The sequence below is a fragment of the Syzygium oleosum genome, unplaced genomic scaffold (assembly GCF_021117445.2).
Source record: "Syzygium oleosum isolate NSW1041296 unplaced genomic scaffold, Sole_v2.1 Sole_v2.01, whole genome shotgun sequence".
Classification (NCBI taxonomy): Eukaryota; Viridiplantae; Streptophyta; class Magnoliopsida; order Myrtales; family Myrtaceae; genus Syzygium; species Syzygium oleosum.
Window position 1 is genome coordinate 31,702,976 of NW_026607485.1, and position 11,691 is coordinate 31,714,666.

Genomic DNA, 11,691 nt, shown 5'->3' on the forward strand with positions numbered 1-11,691 from the left:
TAGAACCAGGAGCATGGGAATATTGCTAGTTTTCTTTCCTATTTCTTTTATTAATGGGAAAAGGGCAAGTCAAGTCAAGAAGCCACTGCATAGGGATGGCTCCACGCCCCTTCTGCAAAATGCCGTGGAAATTACGCGTGCATTGATTGCCCTTTGGTTTTCTTTTCTATCGCTATCTGCTTTCTATTAAACAAGTTGGCGGAGAATATGCTCAGCTTTCCGACTCGGAGCATCAGAATCGATAGTTGGTTTTCGTTTCTATTTCTTTATTAGTAGAAAAAGCAAGTCAAGTCAAGTCAAAAAGAAAAAGCACGCGCACAAATTTCATGCACCTTCCGCGGAAATTAGTCGTGCAATAATTGTCCTTTGATTTTCTTTTCTATGGTTTTCTTTAATTATCACTACCGCGCGATTCAAGAAGTTCACGGTCAAAGAGCAAAGTGACATATATACATATATACACACATATGAGTGTTAATATCTAAATTTTACCTAATTATTTAGGATTTAAATATATAAAAAATTAAGAATTAAGTTTTAACTTTAAAATAAAAATATTTTCATTAAATTATATGACATATAGGTAGAATGCGCATTTGCATTAATAGAATTTAGTAGAACGTATTTTTCTTTTTATTTTATTTTATTTTATTAAAAAAAAAGCCGTTATAAAAAATATTTAAAAAAAGAGAAAAAGAAAAGAAAGGAGAGACATCAAAATAAAGAGGGCTCTCCCTCCTCTGCACGCGGACTGAAAAGAAGAAAAAGGGGAGACCAAAAAGGGACGCTCTCCCTCTCCCTCTCCCTCTCCCTCTCCCTCGGCATACTGGCTTGAAAAGGGAAGAAAGAGAGAAGAAAGAAGAGCGGGAGAGGAGATTGAAAAAAAAATAAAGGAGAGAGTCTTTGGGGTGAGCGTAAAAAACCGAGAGTTCCCAGGGGAGAAAGTGAGACGGAGAGCAGAGAGGAACCGAGGCGGAGAGTTACCGGAGGAGAGGGAACCGAGAGAACTTGAGGGCGAGATCAGAGACTGAGAGCCTCGCCTGCTCGCCCGAGCCACCGCCGGGCCTCCAGCCGCCGTGACACGCTCCGGCCAGCCGCGACCAGGTGGGTCTTCCTATCCCCACTCTGTTTTGGACCCCCTTTTTGCTCTGCCTCTCGGATGCCGGGCTCACCGAGCTCATTCGGTGTTTGCCCGGCATCACAGAACGAGGAAAATAGTCCCTTACTTTCCCCAAGGAGTGTTCTTGAATGATTCTTCGCGAGAGAAGCAACCTTTAAAATCTCACGGAAATCAGCCTTGAAGCTCTCCTTTTTGTCACACACCACCCTTTCGTGGAAAAGGTTTCAATGAAGCAAAATGTGATTAAAACCCCGAACTTGGTTGCGTTGTTTTCTCACACTTTACTGTGAATCAGAACCATTTTGTTGTAAAACATGACCTTCTTAAACTATGTGTATCGTGTTTGAACCCAAAAAAAAAACACCTTGAGTTTAGGCGTTAGTCACCGTTTTGTGCTCGCCCCTCCCATGTTCGACGAAATGCCAAAATGGGGGGTCCGAATGATTTTTTTGCGGGATGGGTGCTAGTGTAATCAAGTCTCAGATCCTTTAGAATATCTGGTTTTCTCACGCATCGAGACGATACTCTCGCGTCTCGATTAGAGTTTTTAGCCAATCTTTGATCATAGCTAGTGGCGACTCCAATTGAATGTTTAGTTTAGACAATTCTTGTCGCGTGAAATATGAGACTTGGGAGTGCCTCGGTCTTTGGATTAATGAACTATTTGGTTTGTCTTTCAAGCGAATCAATTAATGTTTACATCCTTCAACAAATATCTCTTGGCCGGAGTTAGGTCGCGACAGTGAGAGATAAAGCTGCAACCCGACCCGACAGTAAACATTCTGCGGAAGCACATCAACCGTCATCTCCTCTAATGGCTGCTTCTGTGAATCTGAAAGGGAATTACCACGTCTTCCTAAGTTTCAGAGGCACGGACGTTCGGAAGAGCTTCCTCGCTCATCTCTACACAGCTCTTGACCAGAAAGGAATCTACACTTACGTCGATAGCGAGGAGCTCCGGAAAGGAGAGCAAATAATGCCGGTGCTTATGAAGGCGATCGAGGAATCGCGCATCGCGATCATCGTTTTCTCCGAGGACTATGCTTCCTCGCCGTGGTGTTTGGAAGAGGTGGCAAAAATCATGGAGTGCAAGGAGCAAAGAGACCTCATGGTCTTTCCGGTGTTTTACAAAGTGGAACCCAGAGAAGTGAGAACACCAAGAGAGAGCTACAGAGAAGCTATGGTTAAGCATGAGAGCAAGTTCGGGAAAGATTCGGAGAAAGTGAAGAGATGGAAGAAGGCTCTCTTTGATGCCGGTAGCTTATCCGGATGGGATTTGAACGATAAGTAAGTACTAAGTAGTGATTGATGTTACACTGCTTTGTTATTGTCTTATATATGCTGAATCGCATCTTCTTCTTCTTTTTTTCCCATGAAAGTTATTATCTTTGGAAATTAATGTGTCAAGGACCTTTCTGGATTTTGTCAGAGATGAAGCAGATCTTATAAAGAGAATTGTGAAGGAGATCTCTATTCAGTTAGACCGAACACCCTTACATGTTGCCAAGCATCCAGTTGGAATACATCCACAAGTTGTAAAGTTGAAATCAATGTTAAATCTTGAGTCTCGTGATGATGTTCTCATGATAGGATTATGGGGACAGGGAGGCATAGGAAAAACAACATTAGCTAAAGCCATTTACAATGATATTTTTAGACAATTTGATGCTTCGTGTTTTTTGGCAAACGTTCGGGAAACTTCAAAAGATTCCAAGGATTTAGTTCCTTTGCAAGAAAAATTGTTGTCCGAAATATTACTGGGAAAAGGATTAACAGTGTTTAGTGTTGATGGAGGTATTAATTTGATACAAGATAGACTTTGCCACAAAAAAGTTCTCCTTGTTCTCGATGATGTTGATGACAGAAAACAGTTAAATGCTTTAGCTGGAGAGCGTGAATGGTTTGGCAAAGGAAGCAGAATCATCATCACCACAAGAGATAACCATCTATTAACTTTCCATGGGATAGATAAAGATCATATCTATGAAGTTAAAACTCTAGCGAATCAGGAAGCTCTCGAACTTTTCAATAAACATGCTTTTCTTAGAAATAAGGAAATAGTGATAAGGAGGGATCTTGTGGATAGTGCTTTGCATTATGCTAATGGACTTCCTCTAGCACTTGAGGTATTGGGCTCTTTCCTATGTGGTAGAAGAGAACAAGAGTGGGAAAGTGCCATGAATAAACTTGCCAAAAGTCCTGACAAAACCATCAATGATGTTCTCAAGTTAAGTTATGATGGACTAGAGGACTATACAAAGGAGATATTCCTTGATATTGCATGTTTCTTCAAGGGGCGATCTATGGAGTACATTATGAGAGTCCTCAATAGTTGCAACTTTAACACAACAATTGGAGTGCAAGTTCTTGTTGAGAAGTCCTTAATAACTGTTGAGAAGACCTTCAGAGATACAGAAATGGAGACACTACATATGCATGACTTGATTCAATTGATGGGCATGGATATTGTTAGACAAGAATGTCGCGATGATCCTGGAAGACGCAGCAGGTTATGGCTTTGTGAAGATGTCCGTGATGTGCTATCAGGGGATATGGTAAGTCTTGGTCGTTTAAACACTAATTTTACTCTCTTGTTCTTTGACTTTGTATACTAATTGTAATGCAAGTTCTATAAATGCAGGGAACAAATGCAATAAAAGCCATAGTTTTGGATTTACCCAAGACAGAAGCAATATACATAGGTCCTAATGCTTTTAGAAACATGAGAAGGTTGAGGATGCTCATCATGATTAATGTGCATAACTCTTTCCAAGGTCTTATCTGCCTTCCTAATGAACTGAGATGGTTGGAATGGCCTGAATGTCCTCCTTGGGTTCTCGAATTTCCCTCTGGTCCAAAGAAGTTAGTTGGACTTGATATGCACAAAAGCAACATCCAAGTCGTGATGGAGCAATTTAAGGTGCGCATTTAAATGAATTGTCTTTATTTACTTATCTCTTATTTACATATATGTGTGTGTGTGCGCACGCGCGCGCGTATGATTATGGATATGCACGTGTATTATTGAAAACTTTGATTTCAACAATTTCTAACTCTGGGGATGCTCGCTAATGTGCTTAAGAAACATCTGCATCCATTAAATTGTTTATATTTGATTAAAGCACTAACTACAAGATGTCGATCTACCGCGTGAACCAGCATAAGCGGAACCTTCCTGTTTTAGGGGGAGTATTAAACACTTTCCTATGTGAATCTTAATGTCGATTCGAAAAAAATATATTCACTAAAAAAGTTAGATGTCCTCTTTCAAAATGTTACAAGTACTGAAATCATAAGAATGATGAACTTAAACGGTCAGTAACTTTAATACCGAAAGTTGGAACAAGAACTTATTGGTGACATAAATTAACAAGAACTTAAACGGTCAGTAACTTCAATTTTGCTGTCATGTTCGTCCGCCACACTGACATCGGAATATGTTGAACGAACAAATAAATAACAGGGTTTTTCAATCTTAATGAAGTGGAAAAACCCCACTATGGAGGATAGGAAGGGACTATATAATCTAGGTCTACCTTAACCAAATCACCACCCTTTGTAGGCCACTTGAAATGTGCAGCACTCTCTGGATCACTCGTGAATCCACCAAAGGGACAGAAAGAAAGACAGAGAAAAAGATAGAAGGAAACTTCATTTTATAAATTAATTGTGTTTACAATTATAGACCGAGAGGGAACTTGTAACTAGCAGCCTAGGAAACCTTTGAGCAACCTCCAAGTAAAGAAAAGATAAACCTACCTAACATACGGAATTCAAACACGCAACCACTCCGACCCAAAAAAAAAAAAACATGCAACAACATTATCAAATTTTAATCGAGACTAAAGCAATCGTAAAAATTATGAACAAAATGACAGATCCAGAAAATATGTTCTATCCCTATTATTCTATTCACAAGAGAGGATCTCGAAGTCTTTGAATACGGATTCGAAATATTTCTCATATCATTCACCCTCTATTGGAAAAGACTCATACTCGAGGCCAACTTCATGGTGATAGATCAGCAACATTGAAATTAGCGGAAACCCCATTCTATACGTAAAGCTCACTATTGTAGTCATTATTGTCAATGCGTTCCAAAACTAGAAAAGAACCAACCGTGGCACGATGACTAGGTGGAAAGTGCTCTTCTCAAATGAAACCAGACAAGATCACCTTCTTTAAAAATAGCTGGCTTTTCTATGTTTGTTTGCTTCGCAAGGATATTTGTCAAAGAAAATTTCAAATAAGGGCCTGAAGTGCTCACATTTTCTCAAATAAGGGCATGAAGTGAAACTTGTGCCAAATAAAAGTCTCAAGTGGCAATGACAGTCTCCAATAAAGGCAGAAAGTGGCAATGACAGTTTCAAATAAGGGCCTGATCTTGCCGGTCGTCGGCCAGCTAAATATTCCAGCTGATCAAGGGCATTTTCGTCCAAAGACAATTTTAATTTTAAATTATTTTTTTATTTGTTAGTTTTTTTTCTTTTTTCCTTTTTTCTGGTTTTTTTCTTTCTTCTTCGCCGGTGGCCGGGCTAGGCGAGGACCTTCACCCAATCTGGCAAGGGCCACCCTCGCCCTGGGCAAGGCCGCCCTCCCCGGCCATAGGCAAGGCCGGCCCTTGCCAGATTTGGGTGAGGGTCACCTCGTTGGCGGCCGGCAAGGGACGGCGTCGCCTATGACTAGCGAAGAAGAAAGAAAGAACCAAAAAAAGGAAAAAATTCAAAAAAAGATGATGAACAAAAATGCCTTTAACCATTCAGAAAGTCATGTCCTTCTTTGAAACATAAATAGCCACTTCATGTCCTTATTTGAAATAAAATCCACGTCAGACCCTTATTTGAGAAAATGATGACACTTCAGCTCTTATTTGAAATTTTCTCTTATTTGTCAATTTGCTTCAAAATTCTCTTCCTCACTTCCTCATGTAACTGCTTGATTGTCTTAGCTCTTTCTTCAGCATCTCCGCTAAATTGATACCTAGTGGTGGATATGGTGTAAGATCCAAAGGACTTAAAAGATGCTTTCGGTACACAACTTCAAATAGGCATTTTCCAATAGCTTGACTCACTAAATTATTATATGCAAACTCAGCTTGAACCAATAATAAATCCCATTGTTTAACATTTTTTTCTAGTAAAACTCTTTAATAATATGGCTAGCAGAACTAAACTGAGGCAAGTCCCCATTTTTCGTAATGTATGCCAAAAGTGACCAATAAACTTGACATAAGGGGTTGTCTTTGAAATCCCATGTAGGCGCACAATTTCACTAATATGAAGTTCAGCAACTTGTAATGCATCGAGGGTCTTACTACATGGTACAAAGTGTGCGATTCTCAAAAGTCGATCGACCAACCACCATGACCTAATAATTGATGACACGAGATTCCCGAGCTTCCACTGCCTTTGCGGCAGATTGCACATCTCTGCATAAGATTGCATATGTATCAAGTGCCACCTATGTTAGCATAAATTCATGTGATGAATTACTTGGCAAAGGATTGCCTGTGGTTCATGTGCTCGCAAGGTTACAGTCTCTCTCTCTCTCTCTCTCTCTCTCTCTCTCTCTCTCTCTCTCTCTCTCTCTCTCTCTCTCTCAAGTATTGTTGTTGCGCGTATAGGTATTGAAAGTGGCCACGCCACTTAGGCTCCATTTGTTTCATGAAAAATAGATAATTTAGGAAATATTTTCTTAAAAATAATTGCTTGTATCGTATGAAATAATATATCGATAAAAAAATATCTTCATTGTCAACTACAACTTATATCTAAATATTTTCATGGACAATAAAAATATTTTTTATTTAATCATTTTTTTGTAAGCGAAACAAGTTATCATTTTTAGGAAAATGTTTTTCAGATCATCCATTTTTCGTGAAGCAAATGGAGCCTTAGCAATGGGATGATTTCTCTTCTATGTCAGTTGATAGAACTCTAGTCCGTGGTGGAATTCCAAGTATTTTTCTATTTGGATCTTCTCTTTTGGGCAATTTCCAAGGATCGCTTACTAAACTCATATCTAAAAAGGGAGAGGGAGTGCTCTATATACACCATATGATCAATTGAATTCTAATTACACGTGGCTTGAATGATGATCAAGTGTTTTTTATTAAATTCTCCATTTTTTTTCCGTCCGGATTTTTCTTGCAGGACTTCAAAAATTTGAAGTTCCTTAACTGCAGTGAATGCCCGTCTGTGATTTGTATGCTGGACCTAGATTGGACTCCAAATTTGGAGGAACTGGATCTCCATGGGTGCAAAAACTTGGAGCGTGCTCACGAATCAGTTGCATATCACGCCAAGTTACAGTTGTTGAATTTAAAAGGGTGCTCTAACCTTCATCATCTCCCCAACGTGCTGCAGTCCAAGAATCTTCAATTTCTCAATCTTACTGGTTGCTCAAAGTTGCAAAGATTTCCTGATATTCCAGATAAAATCGAAAGCTTGCAAGAACTTTATTTAAAAGGGACTTCAATCGAGGAATTTCCTGCATCCATAGAAAATCTTATCTCTTTGAAGAATATGAGTTTAATTGATTGCAAGAAACTGGCAATCCTTCCGTCTAGCATTTACAGGTTGCCAAATCTTGAGAGCCTACGGCTTGATGGCTGTTCAAAACTAATCAAGTTTCCAAAGGAGGAGGATTCGAGTGATCTCCATAGCAAGACAGGATTTCCTAAGTTACTAATTTTAAGCCTTAGTGGATGCAATCTATTAGAAGTAGAGTTCTTGGAAAATCGTTCCTGTTTTCCGTACTTGAAAGATTTAGATTTGTCGAGAAACAATTTTACTAACCTTCCTACATGCGAGCAACTACATAATTTACTCAAGTTGGATGTTTCGGAATGCCGACAACTACAAGAGATCCTTGTGATTCCAAGGGAATCGGGAGATCTATGGGCAAATGGTTGCGAATCTCTCAGTAAAATTCCCTCTGACATGCGTCATGTTAATCATGTTGAATTATCTTCATGTCATGAACTGGTCCGTAATGGGTTCACCATGAATGATTGCTTCAAGCTTGAGGTTACTCTCTCTCTCTCTCTCTCATTAATATGGAGTCATAATATGGAGTTATGTACATGTTGGTTTGCAACGAGTGCTGCATATTGTGAAAGCCTGAAAATATTGCATCTATATGTTAATTAAGAAAAGCAAACATGGAGAAAGTGATTCTGCATGTACATGTAGTGGAAGTGGCTACAAGGCAACGAAAATGATATTCTATCTATTTACACATCTCTAGCTCATTGTGGCATTACACCCAATGAAAACTTTCAACAATATAAGTTCATTCAATTACAAAATCTTCAACAATATATGTCCTGTTTCCACCAATTAAGAACAAGACATCTTTGTAATGATATTGCTAACAATAGCTAAACTCTAGGACTACCCACTTAACTCATTGAAACTCTTCTTTTCTAGGTGTCAATTTCGAAAAACTATCTAACGATCTACATCTATGACAGAACTTTCGTCCCAGACTTGAACAGTGTCTTGTTCTACCTGGAGGAGAGATGCCACGGTGGTTGCTCCCTAACAAAGAGGGTTATATATCTTTCATGGCTTCAAGGGGCTTGTGTAATAAATTTCTAGGATTAGTTTTATGTGTTGTATTCCGAGTAAAGGAAGGAAAAGGAAGGGCCAAATTTAGGTTGACTGCATGCGTTAATGGCAAATGGAAGGGACAAAAGCATTTCGCGTTCAGTTCATTGTATTCAGATCATGGGTTTCTTCAATATGTCGATGCAGAGCATCTATGGAAATTATACGAGGTTGGTCCGAATGACTCATGTTTTTTCCAGTTGGGCATTAGAGCATCGAGTGGTGGAATTGTGAAAAAGTGTGGATTCCGACTAATATGCAATCCACTAGAGGACGATTCGGAGGTTTTGCTTCAAGACGACCAGTTGCTAGATCCTGCTTTGCTCTATGAGATTTGGCATGACGATAGTGAAACGAGCGCAAAGGAAGTAAGAAGTAAAACATATTTCGCTGACCTCACACTTGAGGTCTCTCTCTCTCTCTCTCTCTCTCTCTTCTCTGGGTGTTTGTGGTGTGTGTGTGATTGATAAAGAGTTATGTTGGTTGCACTGTGTGGTTTGTATAATGCAAAAGTTGCTAATGCTAGTAAACAAAACGAGCTAATATATGGTGATTCTGCACCTATATGTAATAGCGGTGGCTAGAGCATGAAGATAATAATCAAACAAGCACCGAGGAAGACAGTTCAAGTGAAGTAGGTGGCTCTCGCTGGGACTGCTTGCCAGCTGAGGTCGAAGCAGATGACGCTACCATGGCCGACTTCTCAGTTGAGGTCTCCGCGCATTCGTAAGTGCGTGTGTTGATTTGGAGTGTATGTCTGGCGCACCGTGTTTGTGTAATGCAAAAGCTGAAAATTCTAGACAAACAAGCAAATCTAACATAAAGTGATTCTGCACTTGCATGTAATAGGGGTGGCGACTTGCAAGTGAATGATTTCATGAGTGTTACATATAAGGCAAGGAAGGATCGATATGTTTAACTATTATAGAACTCTAGATACGGTTGAATTACAAGAAAAATTCTCAAATCAAATTCTTCTATTTGAACTAATTACCAACTTGGGTGCTTCTAACAATTTACCTGTACAACAGAAGTATCGCTATTCCGGAATCTCTTGTTACCACAGAAATGTTCTCCCTAAAGGAGAGATGCCAGAGGCGTTTGTCCTTGTTGAAGGCAATACCATATCTTTCATGGTTTCACAGGACTTTTATGACAAGTTCCTAGGATTGGCTCTCTGTGTTGTTTTCGGTGTAGAAGATGGAGAAAAGGAAATTTTTTTCGACATCGTGCCACATATTAACGACCAAAGACGGAATGCGCTATCGGGAACTCTCGGTTCATTTGATTCTGATCACATGTGGTTCCAGTACCTTAAACCAAATGTGCTGTGGGGAGTGTTGGAGGGAGCAGTTGATTTTCTTGAATTTAACGAGGATTATTTACGATTTAGCCTTACACTTAAAGTATCGGGTGGAACCGTGGAAAAGTTGGGATATGTGCTAAGATGCGAGCAACTAGATGATGATCTGAAGGTTGCGCTTGAAGACAATCGATTAGTGGATCCAACTTCACTCTGTGAAATGGAGTACCGAGAATTCTTACGCAAATTTCTCCCAGCGCAGATTTGAGGAACTGGAAGCACGTGAAAATTTTTATAAGAAGAGGCGAGTGGAGTAGTATTGGCATGCAGAGGTCTTAAGGAGGCAATCATTAAGCCAGTGAAACAAATTAGGGGGTGGCATATGTTTCCTGATACCCCGGGACATGTCTTGTTGACGGAGTAACAGATGGCGTTCGATTCAATCTCTCATGGGAGATCAAAATATATGTGAATGGATAGAGGGTGACCTGGCACACAAGACACTTCGATTCATTAGGACGGGGCATCAGGTTGGCTCAAGTATCTCCAGGCATGTGTGGTCAAATTACATCAATAAATGACATGACAGCATTGTTCGCTATTCAGATTTGATGGAGCTGACGTAAGTACTTGATTGTACCGATTGGACAGATTTTAAGATTCAATTGCATTTTTTGAAAGTTTTGGGACTTGATTACACTTTTACAGCAAATTTTAGAATTTATGGTATATTTATCCCTTAAGAAACTGTTGGTAATTTAAAAAAAAAAATTTATGCGGTATGTGGTTACAGATAGAGCAGAAAAGGTTTGCGGCACTACTTATGTGTTTCTATACATAATCCTGCTATAGCTGTATGTCAATCTTTGCTCATTGCCAAAAAATAATTTTTGGCATACCTGTACGTTACTCTTAGTCGTTAGTAAACTTAAAATTAATATAGTAAATTTCATCAAATAGTTGTAACAAACAACGAAATTTCTCAGTAATCCAGAACAATTGTAAATCACCTAAAATCCTCGAAAGTTGTACTGCGCCTATGGTTATTAATTTTCCATCACGAACATCTCTTCATTAGTCTTAAGCTTGAGGGTGCCATCATTTTGCAATTCACCATTGATGCAGTAATTTTCCTCTCTAGTTGTAACTGATAGTATTTGTATGTCGCAATTATTTTTCCGATGGTCGTAAGTCCCGCGGAGTCCTCGTTTTAATCGCTCCGCCTGTAGTTAGTAACTTTCTTTTAAGGTTAGCAATTTGATTGTAGAGTTAATAACTTGATCCTATCACTTAGTAATTATCCAATAGCATAGTAAGTTCCTTCATCGAACTCGTACGTGATGGTACGTATATTTAGTAATTAGTAAGTGCATATCAACAGTGGTACTACCTGGAAAGTCCTTGCAACTTTAGGTGACGATGAGTAGCATTTCGTCAAAGGGAGGAGGATTCCTCAAAGTTCTCGTAAGTTCAGGAGTTCTGGCGTTCAAGAACTTTTAGAGAGATCACAAACGTATCCGAGTTTCTCGCAAAAATTTTCTGATCCTAAATCATTAGTAAATTTACTTCAATGATCATAATTAATATGATCTCATAATGGCTCATATGTTTCCCTTCTATTCCGACAATTGATATTTCTCGATGAGCACTCTTGCAAA

General features: G+C 39.3%; 1 protein-coding gene across 1 annotated transcript; it reads left to right on the forward strand.

Moving 5' to 3' along the window:
- Positions 1 to 1,810: 1,810 nt before the first annotated feature.
- LOC115692558 (TMV resistance protein N-like) lies at positions 1,811 to 10,301 on the forward strand. Its single transcript, XM_056308888.1, has 7 exons — positions 1,811 to 2,407; positions 2,550 to 3,675; positions 3,762 to 4,040; positions 7,273 to 8,148; positions 8,595 to 9,137; positions 9,305 to 9,456; positions 9,797 to 10,301. The coding sequence occupies exons 1-7, from the start codon at positions 1,935 to 1,937 to the stop codon at positions 10,299 to 10,301; spliced, it is 3,954 nt and encodes a 1,317-aa protein (XP_056164863.1). The 5' UTR covers positions 1,811 to 1,934.
- Positions 10,302 to 11,691: the final 1,390 nt, after the last annotated feature.